Raw genomic sequence first — 16504 nt, 5'->3', positions numbered from 1 at the left:
ACAGCTGGATTTTTGGGGGATTTTATGGGTGAAACATGGCAATATAACAAGGGTCGCAATGCAGAAATCGCAGACATCAAGGAGTGGTCGAGATTTTCTTTTTCATATATTTATTCTCTTAAATGTTTTTTTCAGTTTTTCTTTGTTTGGATCGATTATTTATCTAACATATCGGAGAAAATGCGACAGTAACAAAAAAATACAATTAAGTTATAGTTATGAGGTAGATATCCGTGACTTTTTTAGACACCATTTTTTTCATTGTGATGTCATTTGTTTAAAAGTTTAAAGTATGCGAGTGAATCATTTTTTAAAGTTTTTTTTTAAACCAAATATTAGACATCAATTAATGAATCTAAGCTAAAAATGACATTTTGAATAATAAATATAATTAATTACCTTCGTTTTATGGCTGGGTTAAAACGTTTGCGCGACGTCTGTAAATGGGGGGTTTTCAGGGTAAAACGGACAAATTAAATATACTTTGGGGGCCTAATGCGCCATGAATCTGCTATGGCAGCATATAGACATTGTTCTATCAAACACAACAGTTGTTTTGGCTTAAAATACAGCAGTTTCTTTTAAAGAGGAGTGCAAGAGCAGAAACTGCTTTTTCAGCCTTCTCTGTGTTTTCCGCCATATACTTAAAAACTAACATATTAAATATATCAAGTATATATTTTTTCCTTTTTTGGCACAGCCCCCCCCCCCCTTCGTCTTAGCAGAGAATAGTTTGACCCCGCTCTGGCGCACTCAAGGCTACACTACGCACGTGCCCTGAAGCGGGAAATTAAAAATCTATCATTGTTATTACCTCTAAACATGGCGAGTCGTCATAAATTGGGTGCGCAGAAAAGAAAAGACAAAAAGATGAAGATCATAGAGGTGAACGAGAAAAAAATGAAGTTTTTGAAAGGGGAACAAGAAGCCAGAGAATTAGGGCTTGAGTTGGCTGTGGACGGTGATGTTGGTAAGTGAACAACAGCCGCTAACACGTTTACATTAGCGATCACCGTGACCAAAGCCCGATTCAAGTCTGTCATCAGCCGCTTGTAGACTATTGAGCTGCGTCATGACACAACATGCTGCTTGCATTGAGCCGAGGAGAGAGAAGGTGATGGGAGATCAGGGATATACGTTTATATCGTCGGTGGGGAGCAGGTGCGCGAGGCTGAAAAGACTCTGGTCCGGCAGCTGGATTTATCTTGGGTTTACAACCCACTGCGTATTATAGCAAACGCTAATACGAAGCACACTGTTACACGCGTGGATACTGTTACGCATTTTCTTGTCTTTGCCAGTGACTACCTGGAGGAAAGCGAGCCTTCAGTAAAATGAAAATAAAAAAACTACCTACGCTCCACCATATCACAGGGCAGTCATAACAACCTAGCCATGCTCTCCATTGAGCGTGAGCTTGCTCAAAAACTGGATTTCACTTATGTTATTAATGATTTTGCTGTCAAAAAAGGCGCATCACTGTTTGAGGGCTTGATAACCCCAGGGATGTGGAGGGGGCAGGCATAGGATGTTTAGTTATACTGTTTTGTTGCTTAGCAGGCAGGCATAGCACTCTCAGTTGTATCGTATTGTAGCCTACATGGAATAAATGGAAATTGTTTATTCATTACTGTCTGTTAAATGTAACTGTCCATCTCAAATTAAATAATTTGAAAATTTACACCGTCATTGCTTGCAAAGCATTAAAAGTACTGCGTATGTTGTCGTGACAAGCCATTGGCAGGGGTGTGGTAGGGGGCCCTTTAAAATTGTTTTGTCCCCGGGCCCCTGCAAGTCTGTTGACAGCCCTGATCAATTACAAACATGCTTATATGACATAAAATATTTGTTTGAAAAAAGCAAATAAAAAAATTGTTACCACTTTACTATTGAACGGGACATTATTATGTCTGCCATTGATGGCCATAGAAGTCCAATCCATTTTGTCGTCTATTTTAATTAATTAATTAATTAATTTTTTTACCTGTCCTGCTCAGCTGTTTACACGGAGAATGGAAGTCTGAGGGCCCGGATAGTCTGAACAGTTTTAATGTTTCACATTGAGAGTCTGACATACTCCCTTTGTGATCATTCAACATACCTCATTTATTATGACAAAACAGCGAACAGGAAGGGGTTATGGGGGAACAGAAGCAAAGAAACACAACAGAAGAAAGAGAAGAAACACAACAACAAGAAATACATTGAATGCCTAACTACACTAACTACTACTATGTTGGTCCTATCGTCAGCTAAATGTATTTCCGGTTGACACCATGTGGGGGGCCTGTTGACCAGGGAAAGAGGGGGAAGAAGGTGGGGGAGTCTGTAAGCTAAGTGATAGGGGTAGAGTGTACACAAATCATCTCTGTGATTTAGAACCCAGTAATCGTGTGAATCCCTAGTGAGTGTAAACCCATTGGCGACCGACCCTGCGCCGCCCCGCCACCAATCCTGGCACCGGGACCCCCCCGCCCGCGCCTAATAACATTCAGCTGCATGCGGGCCGTCTATTGCCGTCAACGGCACTGCAAGTGACTCCTGTCACCAACATCAATGAATCTTATTTTTTTGTATTTTGAACAAATGGAACAAAAAACAAGACACATCTGTGTATATTTACAACATATTTATCAGATAAACATGAAATCCTAACAGACTTGCATTGCGCGCCTAAACAGCAAAAGTGGTTGCGACGACCCTCACGAGTCCTGACCATGAGATGATAAAAAAACAACAAAAAGCATCTTAAAATATTATACTTTCAACATGTTCAATCAGCTTTTCTTTTAAACCCACTAATGTATTGATTGTCTCTTTGCCAGTATGATGTCACAGCATCTCCAAATCTATTCCAAAATATAATTTTTCCATGAATGCTGACTTCTAAACAGCATAAAAAACATCAACATAACACTTAGCATAATATAACATTACGACGACTAAACAAAAACGTTTCCCTTTTGAGAGATTATGCATACAGATGATTAAAGGCACAATATAAATATGCAAAACAATAGAAAAAACAACACACAAATACACATTCTTAACGGTCCAAAAGCTGTAAATTGTTCAGTCGTGTGGACAGGAAGTTGACCCAAACGCTTTTATTTTGAAAACTGTATTGCACCGTGGCCATCTCTTTAGTACCGTTTGTGTTTTCCTACATTTCTCATAAGTCCAAATTCAGAGCGTGGTAGGAAAAGGTGCTCCAGCAATTTTTTTGGTTTACAAATACCGTATTTTCCGGACTATAAGTTGCGCTTTTTCATAGTTTGGCTGAGCCTGTAATTTATACTCAGGTATAACTTCTTTTTTTTCCACCCAGTCTGAGTGCCTATAGCCTGCTTTGTTGTGTTTTTAGGCTACGTTATCCGAATAACTGTTCATGTTGTCTGATAAATTCAAAAATTGCCTTCCAAAAATGTTACTTAAGAAGTTGTGATGAATGAATGAAAATGAATGTTTTTTTACCTCTTCATTGTGCATTGTTTGGCTGGTGCGGATTATATTCCAAACTATACGATAATTTAACATTCGGTGTCATCAGTGAAGCACTTAATGTGAGTCAATTATGAGCTCATTTGCTCAGTAGATTTTTGCCGTGACATTTCTGGGAAAATAAAATGGCGGGAGTGGTGTTAGGCTGCCAAAAAATTCTAACAAACGTCGCAAATATCAAATGTGACTTGAATCAATATTTACACGGGTCACATTCTTGTCTAATTGAAAAAAAAAAAGAAGTCCTTGTTTTGAACACTTTAGAAGGACACTTGGGCTTGTGCTATATATGAGGAAGCCAAACATTGGAGGATTTCAGGATGAGAAACATTTTTCCCCATCAAATGAACACATTTGAAAACATCTGAAAATTAGACTTCCGTTTTTCCACAGGTTGAAACCTTTTTTTTCGTTCTAATACGAATTTTGATTCTCACTGCTAAATTAAAGTTAGATTTTTTGTTCGGATTGAGTTACGATATTTCCTTTCCTGCAAATAAGTTAATTTTGAATGTGACAGATGCAACATGGGAGGCAGACTAAGAAGATAGCAACTAAAGTGAACCCCTGAAAATGTTTTTCTCATTGGCTGCAATTGACGTGGAGTTCATTTTGATGAAGGGCTGCCAGTGAATTAACTCACTCGCTGTGAATGAGTTACCTCTCACACTACAAATTAACTCACTTGCTGCAAATGAAGTTACTCACTCATTGAGAATGAGTTAATGCAAACATTGCAATTGAGTTAACTCGTTTCCAAGGAGCAAACTCGTCTGTCGCTTAAGTGATGACTCACTTGTTGTAATGGAAGTAACTGCGAAGGACTTAACTCACATGTTTCGAAGGCTTTAACTCACACATGTAGCAAAGGAGTTAACTCAACTTTTCCGAATGAGCTTACTGTTCTAAATTGGTTTTGTGAGGGAGTTTAGTCACATGTGGCGAAGTTGTTAAATATAGTGTTGCGAGGGCGTTGACTCACATATCAGCGAAGGCATTAACTCACGTGTAGCAATGGCGTTCACTCAACTCTTACGAATGAACTTGGTTTTGCGAAGGAGTTGACTCAGTGTGTAGTAAAGGCGTTAACTCACATGTTGCAAAGGCGTTAACCCCCGTGTGGCAACAGCGTAAACTCGCACATGTAGTGAAGGTGTTAACTCAACTCTTCCGAATGAGCTGAGGAAGTAATTGCGAGGGACTTAACTCACATGTTGCGAAGGCGTTAACTCAAGTGTAGCGTGGGGGTTAACTCACACATGCAGCGAAGGAGTTAACTCAACTGTTCCGAATGAGCTTACTGTTCCAAATTAGTTAACCGTTTTGTGAAGTTAAGAAGTTAAGTCACCTGTGGCGACGGCGTTAACGCAACTGTTCCAAATGAGCTTGGTTTTGCGAAGGAGTTAACTTGCGTGTAGTGAAGGCGTTAACTCACATGTCTAGTAAAGGAGATAACTCGCGTGTTGCGACAGCGTTATCCCACGTGTAAGTGAAGGCATTAACTCTTTCGAATGAGCTGAGGAAGTAACTGCGAACGACTTAACTCACATGTTGCGAAGGCGTTAACTCACACATGTAGCGAAGGAGTTAACTCAACTGTTCCGAATGAGCTTACTGTTCCGTGGAGGAGTTCAGTTACATGTGGCGACGGCGTTAACTCAACTGTTCCGAGTTAGCTTGGTTTTGCGAAGGAGTTAACTCGCATGTGGCGACGTCGTTAACCCACGTGTAAGTAAAGGTGTTAACTCAAGTGTGGCAACAGCGTTAACTCTTCCGAATGAGCTGAGGAAGTAACTGCAAGCGACTTAACTCACATGTTGCAAAGGCGTTAACTCAACTGTTCCAAATGAGCTTACTGTTCTACATTAGTCTCTTTTGTGAGGTAGTTACGTCCCGTGTGCCGAACTTGTTAACTCACGTGTTGCGAAGGCATTGACTCACATGTCAGCGAAGGTGTTAACTCACGTGTAGCGACAGCTTTAACTTGCGCGTGTAGGGGACAGCTTTAACTGACACGTGTAGTAAAGGCGTTAACTCACACGTGTTGCAAAGGAGTTAACTCACGAGTAAGTGAAGGCGTTAACTCACTTGTAATGAAGACGTCAACTGACACGTGTAGTAAAGGCGTCAACTCACACGTGTTGCAAAGGAGTTAACTCACGTTTGGCGAAGTTGTTAACTTGCGTGTGGCGACGGCGTTAACTAATGTATAAGTGAAGGCGTTAACTCACTTGTAGTGAAGGCATTAACTCACATGTGTAGTAATGGCGTTAACTCACGTGTAGCAACGGTGTTGACTCTTCTGAATGAGCTTAACTCACCTGTTTAGAAGGAGTTAACTCACGTTTGGCTAAGTCGTTAAACTTGCGTGTGGCGAGGGCGTTAACTCATGTGTAAGTGAGGGCGTTAACTCACTTGTAGTGAAGGCATTAACTCACATGTGTAGTAATGGCGTTAACTAACGTGTAGCAACGGTGTTGACTCTTCCGAATGAGCTTACTCACCTGTTTAGAAGGAGTTAACTCACGTTTGGCGAAGTCGTTTAACTCGCGTGTAAGCGACAATATTAACTCACACGTGTAGTAAAGGAGTGAACTGTTCCGAAGGAGCCAACTCACCTGTTCCAAATTAGTTATAACTCGTGTCAATGGGAATAACTTAACTCACATGTTGCGAAGGAGTTCAATCACATGTTGCGAAGGAGTTCACTCACATGTTGCGAAGTAGTTCACTCACATGTTGCGAAGCAGTTACCTCCCAAGTTGTGTAGGACTTAACTTCCTTTTTGCGAGTTATCTCATCCACAGCTAATGTTTTAACTCACCTGCAGCAAATGGGTTAATTGACACAAATTGTGAAAATGTCAAATCAAATTCACTGATAAACTGCCACTGACTGAAATAGACGTTCAATCAATTTGAACTGGGAGGGGTTGCTAACTCTCCCATTCCAAACGGACATCTATCGCAGTCAGTGGCACTGAAATATGCTCGTTCACTGGCGGGCCTCTCGGTCAAAACAGATTGTCAACGGCAGCCAATGGGGTTCACCACATTATGGATGCATTGAAACTGAGTGCAAACAGAACGAGTGCAAATGAGCCCAGAAACAAATGTCCGACGCAAACTAAAACCGACACACAAAGTGCAGGCCCTTTGGTATTTTGAAATCTGAAATGTTTCTTCTAAAACAAAAAGTCCTGTCTTCCCTTCCGCGTCCGAATGAGTAGAAATTTGAGGCGCTGCGAGACTAGCTGCCAAAGAATAGGGAGTGCTGAAAGCGGCCCAGTTCATTCCTCACAATCGGCTCCATCTCGGTACAGATTCTTGATGGGCGTCCGTCTGCAAACCGTGCCATCGCCGCCTCCTATTTTTACAAGAAGTCCAGTTCCAGCGCTTGGTGCAAAGACACCAGGTCGCCGTGTGCGGAGATCCGCCAAAAAGGCATGTTGTGCTACACGGGGACACAAAAAAAATGCTTTGTGGGTAACCGGAATGCAATTTCTTCTTCTTTGAATCATTCAGTGTCATTGACAGAAGCTGGGAGACTGAATGAGTCATATTGATGAGTTCAAAGTTCAACCTACCTGTTTGGCTGCAAACTCTTCGTCGCGTCCGTCGCCTATGACGACGTAAGTGACTTTCTTCCCGAAGCGAGAGACTATCCTCTCGAAGCAACTTTCTTTCCCTGCAAGCAGAAAAAAAGGACAGACGGTTTTTGTCCATTTTGTTCATCTAAAGACTGCCACGATGAGTCTATTAATTGACAAGTCGTTGATTATCAAATTAATCGAATTGTTTGAAATTCAGAAACTGTTGTCAGTTTTTGTATTTTCTAATATGATACAGTATTTGCAGTTCTGTAGTATTCATAGTCCAAGTTTCCTCAACACGTAGTTTTTGGTGCCACAATTAATCACAATTTTAACAAATAATCGATCATCACATTGATATTTTTGTTAATCGATTATTTGTTATATTGCTGACCTAGAAATTGTCTAAACCCTCTTTTTATAGTAAATATTAACCTATTAAAATAAATATAAAATAATGAAGTCAATTTTTATTTCTTACAAAAATGTTAAATTTTTTTTGGAAATATCAAAAATTCATTGAATTGTCCATATTCATGTTCTAAATAAAAATAAAATGACTTGGGTGATTATATTTTAAGAAGGTGTCGATATTCGATGAAATCAGTTTTTTTTGTTAAGAAGGAAAAATAAGGAAGGGGTTAATATTCTCTATTTCCGTTTGTGAAAAAATAAATAAAGGGAAAAACAACAAACATTCTCTTTGTAATTTAAAAATAACTTAATAATTTAAAAATATATAAACTAAGAGTGTGACAATATCTCGATACAGCGATATATCGCGATATTTTGCAACCCGATGGGTTATCGATATGCTCCCGCCAAGAATCGATACTTTTATTTAACATATTGGCCATACAATGGAGTATGGATGCTGTAAAGTGCTCAATGTTTGTTGAGCAATTCCTTGGCGGTCCACTAGGGGCGCTCGGGAGTGGCGGTGAGGGTAAAGTGCGCACAAGTTGTCTAGAGAAGAAGAGAGGAAGGTTCAAGTGGGTTGAAAAAATAAAAAAGCTCCGTGAGAATGGTGGAGGAAAAAATGAGAAAAATATTGCTACAAATCACACATGGGGACACACTTTAGATTTTACACCAACAAGAAAGGAAGTAAGGTGAACAAGGACTTTGCTGTATGCAAGAATTGTCTAAGAAAAATAAGTTTCACTGGGAGCTGGTGACGTAGTGGACACTGGTGTTTGTGAGCTTCGCTTTCATCACTTGAGGTAAGAAAGTTTTGGAATGTAATTGACTTTTTAATTTACATGTATTATTTTGATGACATTTGGTGTTGAATGATATAAAATAAACCAGGACCCTAAACTGGATGAAAATGAATATCGAACAAGCCCACATGAATTTACCGATTTATTTGAGAACCAATTTCCATCTAGTTTACAACACAAACTGTTATTACTGTCATTTTGATACAATAAGCTATAAAAATGGTTTGAATAGGTTCCAAGATATATAAAGTGATGTGCATGATAATTAATGTAGCCTACATATTAAAAATAGGTAATTATTGAATTTTTAATTTCTATACATTCAATTCATATTTTTTTTAATTCAATACTTCCAACACAAAAAAATCAGGATTTCAACTCAAACGATATGAAGTAGCTAATATTTTTTGTTTTATTTTGTTGTTTTTAAGGTGAGGGATACTGTGACTGAGCAAGTCTGACATCTTAAATGCTGAAGCAGATAGCGGAAGTGGTCAAACCAAGCAACAAAGGTCATATACGAAGAAAAGACCCACCAATTTTATCATTGCCCCACTCCAAGCTCAACTGCTGACACCTACGGCACTTTTTATTTATTTATTTTTTTAAAGATTTAAAACTTTAAAGAAATTAAGGGTGCCATTCATCATGATCTCTCCAAGCGATATCAGTGGTCATGGTTGGTTTCCTCTATATGTGCAGGGGCACAATTTGCAGTAGATTTATATTTTACAGCAATGTTGCACAGAAAAGGTGTCACTGTTTAATAAATGACTTAAACAGTATTTTTTCTATGTTGAAATATCTTTTTTTTTTTTTTTTTCCGTTTCAACAGTTGTATCGTAGAATGTCATGTATCCAATTTCTGACCAATATATCGATAATCACTGTATCGTGATATAATCGTTATCGTGAGCCTTGTATCGCGAATCGTATCGTATCGTGAGGTGCCCTGAGGTTCCCACTCCTAATATAAACACAATATTCTTATTCAGTTTAATTAAATTTAAATTGCATTCATAAACATATAAACAAAGCAAATATTTTGTATTTACCGTAACCTTTGGACTATAAGCCGCTGCTTTTTTCCCTAATTTTGAATCCTGCAGTTTATAGTCCAGTGCGGCTTATTTGCTGATTGATTTGCGTTAAGAGGTAAAACTTTGACAGCGGCGTCATAAGACTGCCATAAGACCGTCAATTATGACATGATTATGACACTATTATAGACGTTAATGAATGCTTACCATGGATGTCATTAAGTATTATTGGGGAAAATTATGTCACCAAGACTCCATTTTATGTCCAGTGAGGTCATTTGCCGGATGACGCAAAATGACATCTGTCATAAGCATTTATTAATGTTCATGGCAATGTCATGTCATAATTATGATGATCTTATGACGGTTTTATGGTGCCACCGTCAAATTAAGTGTTACCAAATACCAGAGCTAGCAATTAATGAAACAACTGGAAGAGTAACTGAAGAAATAATTAGCACAGAACATGAATTTGGATTGATATTTACATCTGTAGTGCAACAATGCATGCTAGGAGGCATGTTGAATGACAACAAGGTTCACAGCAATGGCAGCGGAGATTGACTGTCTCCCCCAAGGGAGCAGTGATGGCCAAATGAAGCTTCTTGAATCACTGGAGCTTTGCAGCCAATTGGTTCAAAGCTTCATGGTGGTTCATTTGGTCTTATGACAGTCTTATGATGCCACTGTCAAATAAAGTGTTACCGGTTAATCCGGTTAATATCTTTTGGTATAAATATCCCATACTACAGTGAGGACAGCTGCGGCTTATTGTCCAGTGCTGCTTATCTATGAATAAGTGCTGTTTTTGTGTCAAACTTAGTTGGTGGCGGCTTATAGTAAGGTGCACCTGACAGTCCAAAAATTACGGTATATGGTTTTTAAATTATTTTTTAAATATATAGAAAAAAAAGATGTTCGCTTTGGCAAACAATACAGTTTTAATTAAAGAATATGAATTATAAAATCAAATTTTTTTTTTATGCCCATTGTTTTTGATTCCAAAGCACACTTAATTTTTTTTTTACACCAGAATAGGACTGCAGCTATCGATTATTTTAGTAGTCGATTAATCGATGAACTAGTTAGTTCGAATAATCGGATAAGGAACATAAAAAATTAAAATACACGAGCTGAGCCTCAAATGGTCTAAAAAAATAATAATGAGGATGTAGGTACAAAAAAAGAACAATTGGCGGACTTGCATTGCAAAAGTCAGGTCGCTTAAATACTATAAAATGCTAACTTAAAAAAAATTTTTTTTTTTTTTACAATGTTCTTGACAAACACATTCACACAAACGGCTAAAAATACCTATAAACTATGCATTAAAAAAATGAGCTCAAACAAAAACTGAACTTATGTCGGTCTTAACAGAGAGCAGCTGGATTCAGCCATGTAAAATGAGTTACGTCATTTCACTGTTGCTACTACCCAAATCAATAAAGCTAAAGGTAAAGACTTTCAAAACAAACCATTTCAACGCCACTTTAATGAAAAGAATACTCGAAGCAGCAAATTTGAATCTTTTTTTCTAATCGAATTACTACTATCATTTTATTACTTTTTATTCATTATTACTATCGTTGCAGCACTACACCAGAGTACCAGCAAAAACACTAACACGTGATTTAAAGACGAGCCAATAAGTCGACTATCAAAATAATCATTTCTCTACCTATTTTTGTGGCGCTGTAGATGTTCTCTATGGGGAAGACATCTCCTAATCCATAGAGCAGAACTTTAGCCAGCGCTGGTACCAGTTGAGTGGTGGTGACCAAGACATTAACACACTTCCCTCTGTTGGTAAAAGAAAAAAAAAATGTGCAGTGGATGATTACATCAGCCTGGGGCGATCATTCATCTATCGCCATCAATGACAGTTAAAAGCTTCACAAAGCGCAAACCTGGTCTGGATGAGCAGTAGAGACTTGAGCGCCGTGCTGAGCCACGAGTCGGTTACGTTCTCGATATCGGACTGAAGCCGTAAAAGCAGCTCTCTTTTCACTGGACTCAAAAGTCCTGCAAGAGAGCAGCAGCAATATTTATATAGTTTGTTTTATTATTTATCTTGGCTTTTATGCAATGTTATTTAAAGGTACAAAGTCTAACTTCAAGGGCGCCACAACACTCTAATAGTAGGATTTAGGTTAGGTTAGGTTTTGCTAGTCACCTCCTACATTTCCTTTATAGCTGTTGTAAATCTCTTTTAGGCGACGGTAGCGAAAAGCTAGTTTTCGCATCCACTCAACGCCACCCTGGACCCCCGTGGTGGCCCCGGCGGCCCCTCCGCCGCTGGGGCCGTTAAATCCATCTGCCAGGAAGTTGTAGTTACTAAAAAAACAGAGGGAAATTCTCGCTAAATTTACAAAAATTACTCAAATAATCGCAAATGTTTGTGCGCTCTGGCAAAAAGAAATACCTTAGATCTTGTCCGTTGTCATCAGACGCGACGTCATCAACATGGACTTGGTCACATTCCTAAAACCACTAAAATGTGAGTAGTGTAATGTGAGAATTAGTGAATTCTGCTCGTTTACCTCCAAATCATTGAAGAACAAGTGGTTGTCAGCTAACTCGAAGATGAACTCCTCCATTTGCAAACCCAAGTTCAGCATTGTCGCGGGGTCCTAATGTCATATAGGACAAAAGAGCTCAAAACACAAGAATTCTTTCAATTATCTTCAGAAGCTTTCTTTAAATGCAGCCAACAACCCTTTCAAAATCAAGTTTTTGTCATTAAACACGTTTGAATATGTTCATACTGCAGTTTTTTAAAAACCTCATTAATCCCCCTTGAACCTTTTTTTAATGCTAATTAGAGCTGAAACGAGTACTCGAGCAACTCGAGTAACTCGAGTTTAAAAACTGATCCGAGTAATTTTATTCACCTCGAGTAATCGTTTATTTTGACAGCTCTAAGCATCACGTTTTGCTAGGACTACTTTTAATGCGGGACAACGCGCTGTCACGTGCGGAGAGGAAGAAGGGAAAAAAAAAAAAAACTTACCGCAGCCGACAGCCGCCACAAACGACGCCGACGTTGCTAAATACTAGCCCGCACAATGCTACATTGGTAACAGGCAGCGTCTGGCGCGTCTCATTGAGATCACATGTATGTTGAACTAGATGCGCATTGACAGACTCGGCCGCGTCTGGGCAGCGTTTGTAAACAGCCGCCATCTTAAAGCAGTACAGCGCTAAGCGCTAATAAAGAGCGCTAATAAAGAGCGCTAAGCGCTAATAAATAAGATTAACGTTACTGTCGCTACTAGCTCACGGAACGTTAGCCCTGCGGAGGGCTAGGTTTCAATTAATTATGACCACTGTCGATACGTGGCTAACGTGTCTTACATACAGGCTTTAACATAACATAGCATTGTGGAGTGATGAGGGTGTAAAATAAAAACGTAATCATGCTAACTATCAATTTTAGCTCAGTAGTCATTGCTGGATAAAACACCAAGTAGCACTGGTCCCTAATGTGCTCCAATACAGCCTGTATCATACATTTATTTTGAACACTGCAAAAACTCAAAATCCTATCAGGACTTACAGTTTAGACTAATTTAAAACTTAACTAGAACTTAAAAATGGCTTGACACAATGAGAAATTCAATTGAAACACGTGGGAAAAAAACTTTTAAGTGATGTGTGTTATCAAGCGTAACGGCATTTTTAGGTAAGATATATATATATATTAATAAGATCTAAAAGTTTTTTGAGTGAAAGCAGTGAATTTGTCTTTTTTTTTAATTCTAGTTACACCTGAGATACAATTGTTGGCTGTTTTCAACAATATACAACGAAAATAAAGACATTGATTGACTGAAAATGGTTCAAGATTAGATGAAATGTCTTGTTTTCTCATGTATATGTATAATTGCTCTTCACCTAAAAATATATTTGTTTTATCCGATTACTCGATTAATCGATAGAATTTTCAGTCGATTACTCGATTACTAAAATATTCGATAGCTGCAGCCCTAATGCTAATGGCTCCCCGTGTACAGTCTCTATCAAGCTAGCAAGCAATAGTTTCGAGGAATCGTTGACTCTTGAGTATAGGAAGTACAAGTAGTTGTTGTTTACTTTCTTTTAGTAACGAGGAATCGTAATGCGTTCATTTTTCCAAACCAGTAATCTGATTAAAGTTGGTTTCCTTAGTGTCTGTGTGTTACTATTTTGTTATTGCCTCATAATGTGGGTAGAATTAAGAATATTGTAGTCATGTACAAAGAGCATTTTGAAAAGAAAATTCTAGAAACGTTCCCGGTGGTTAATTTCTATGGTAACCGCTCACATCTACTTCCTGTTTTGGTCTCGAGTCACAAGCGCTAAACGTTTTGGGACTGAGAAAGGCGTGGGACAGGCTGCCTGCGCGGGTACACATTCGAGCCGAGTATTGAGATGTTTGAGGGAATGTTGTGTGTCTGTGTACATCCATGAATGAACGTGAGTATTTTTCTATCATTCTGGAGGGTATCAGCGATAGGTTGGACCTCCTACATGCGCAGCCGTTTTGTAGTTTTGCCGTTGCAATGATGGGCAGTCATCGCTCCAAGTTGTTAAGTATTGTTTACATCATATTCGTGTTGCACATTTATACAGTGAGGTGACGTGTTCATTTAGCATCTTTGTGTTTATTGCACTTTGAAATTCATTTGTTTGTTGTTGATTATTGTGCAGTCAATTTGCATTGTTTTACATTGGCACTGATATGCTGTTAACCCTAACGCGAAATTCAGAATATTTTTGACATTAGGCTTAATCTTCGGGGTACTGGGGTTTAATTAGTCGGTGGAGTTGATTTCAACAAATTGCATGCAGTTTGTCAGTTATTTGTTAGTTTCAGAGATCCGTGGCTAAGCTAGCGTGAGTCAATGCTTGTTAAAATCAACTCCAACGACTAATTAAACCTCCGCTAACTGGAAGATTAAGCCTTCTGTGAAAAATTCTACTCTTCCCCTTTAAATTCAATTATCGGAAAGTCAATTACATCCGATGACGTTTTTCTGTGTCATTCTTTTGTTGAGGTGGCAGAGGGAGAAAAAATGCTAAAAAGTAACTGATAAAAATTTCTTTTAAAGTAACTTAGTTACTTTGATAATAAAGTAATCAGTAAAGTAACAACATTACTTTTTTGAGGCGTAATCAGTAATTAAATGACTTTTTTAAGTAATCTGTGACAACACTGCAAAGCAGTGCAAAGCAACTCAAAATGGGAATTAGCGAAAGTTAAGATTTTGTGAAAATGACTCCATTTGAGTCATCTGAATATGTTACTTAATTTATAAACCTGCACGCAAGAGTTCAAGAGTGGCTCACCGCACATTATAGGCTGAAAGCTACAGCAGGAAACACAGGCACCAATAAGTCAGCAATGACTTAATCAGGCCTGATACAAAAAAAGTTAAAATCAGTTCCAAGGATCGATAGATACTGGCCAATCTTACATATGTACCAAGTTTTAAGACGAACGGTTCCTAAGTGACAGTAGAGTACGACTTCAAAATTAGTGTACATAAGAACAACAACTACTTAAGATGCGATCTTCAGCCTGTAAAATCTGAAAATTGACCTGAACATTGCAGCTAGCGGTTTACCCCGACATACCTTGCCAAACTTTTGTGCAAAGGAGCCTGTGAGCAGCGAGTGGAATATGATAATGGTCTCATCCAGATCCCACAGAAAGATCCGCTAAAAACAAAAATCAAATCAAATATCAATCAATATATTACAACTCCGTTCAATCCATTCTCACAAACTGAATCCCAAAAATTACCTCCAAATCGTTTTCAGTCGGTGGTGAACTATCACACTTTTTAGCCTTTCCTTTTGCCTTTCCCATCGAATTCCTGCGTCCAACCTCGTCTTGGTCTCTGGCTCCAGCCGGTTGAGCTACACTGGTGGGAAGAGCCGCCCCTGCTGGGAGGTTCTCGGGTGGGGACGCATCTTCCAGATCGAGTAGAAGAAGAACAACAAAAAAACTATTAAGTTGCAGTTGGAAACGAGGATTATGGCATTTTTATTATTAGAATGCCCTGGGCTATTACTCCCTTTGTTATTATTGAGGACGTCAAGTAAAATTATTACTATTCCATTATTTGTGGATGAAATTTGACCGATTCTCTTAGCCCGATTTTTATTTATGTTTTTTGTGTTAGGGCCGATCAATAAATTGAAGACCTGTTAGATGTTACGCTGGGTGTTCGTAGTTCATTTGAACTTTTTCAGAATATAAATCGAACCAGTAAAAAAATGTACGCAGAAGAAATAACGTAAGTAGCACTAAACTATAAGTCTTTGAGGGGGAATGTACAAGTTCTTTTCAAAATAGGTTTACAGTATGCTAATGTACCGTATTTTTTTTTAACTATAAGTCGCACCTCAGTATAAGTTGCACCGGCCAAAAATTGCACAAAGAAGAGGAAAAAAACAGTCGCACCGGAAAATAAGTTGCATTTTATTTGATAAAATTCAACACCAAGAACAGACATGTCAACTTGTAAGGCAATTTAAAATAAAAATCGAATAGAGAACAGCAGCCTGAATAAGTGTACGGTATGCTAACGTTTACATGACACATAAACAACGAACTGAGAACGTGCCCAGTATGTTAAATTAACATAGCTATTATGAGTTATTCAGATAACTATAGCATAAAGGCATAGAATCCACCATCAGTTGACAAGACAGCTCCCACAGACATTGCACCATGCCTTCCCGTAGGGGGCCGACCCAGGCAGAACGTTGAGTTGGCTTTCACTGTGAAAAACTTGAACACATGCTGCGTTCTAACGCGAGATTTAGTTGGAAATAGGACAAAGGTTTTACTGCATACAAGCAGGCAGGAGTGTCGCAAGAATGATTTGGTCGAGGATTCAAGGTAATTATTATATTAAATAGCACCATGCATGCACTTTGAACCGTGCAAAAAATCAATGGATAAAATTAGTGTAAATTTGGCTTGAAATATTTACGTAAAATGAATGAATGATAACTGCCCGTTTTTTCCTTTTAACCAAGAATCTAGACTGTTCTACGTTCGTGTCTACAGAAATTCCGCGATTTTAAGCATTTATTTATAAGAATTTTCAACCTATAAAGCTCTTTGTTTTGTGACTGCCACCATGTTGGATTTGTAT

The 16504-nt window shown here is 38.6% G+C and overlaps 1 protein-coding gene across 2 annotated transcripts in view; it reads right to left on the bottom strand.

Annotated features, from left to right (window-relative positions):
• Positions 1–3325: 3325 nt before the first annotated feature.
• The window catches only part of eya3 (EYA transcriptional coactivator and phosphatase 3), a 28247-nt gene continuing 15068 nt past the window's right edge, over positions 3326–16504 (bottom strand). For both annotated transcript variants that reach the window (XM_057828329.1, XM_057828330.1), the window contains 9 exons: positions 15142–15311; positions 14973–15056; positions 11897–11986; positions 11779–11837; positions 11530–11690; positions 11264–11378; positions 11035–11156; positions 7088–7188; positions 3326–6954 (listed from right to left, as the gene is read on the bottom strand). In XM_057828329.1, the coding sequence (XP_057684312.1) occupies positions 6874–6954; positions 7088–7188; positions 11035–11156; positions 11264–11378; positions 11530–11690; positions 11779–11837; positions 11897–11986; positions 14973–15056; positions 15142–15311 (983 nt within the window). In that variant the 3' untranslated portion in view covers positions 3326–6873. The remainder of the gene's footprint in view (positions 6955–7087; positions 7189–11034; positions 11157–11263; positions 11379–11529; positions 11691–11778; positions 11838–11896; positions 11987–14972; positions 15057–15141; positions 15312–16504) is intronic.

The sequence above is a fragment of the Corythoichthys intestinalis genome, chromosome 22 (genome assembly GCF_030265065.1).
Source record: "Corythoichthys intestinalis isolate RoL2023-P3 chromosome 22, ASM3026506v1, whole genome shotgun sequence".
NCBI classification, from domain to species: Eukaryota; Metazoa; Chordata; class Actinopteri; order Syngnathiformes; family Syngnathidae; genus Corythoichthys; species Corythoichthys intestinalis.
The sequence above is the reverse complement of the archived record's forward strand: the minus strand, read 5'-3'. Positions and strand labels throughout refer to the sequence as shown.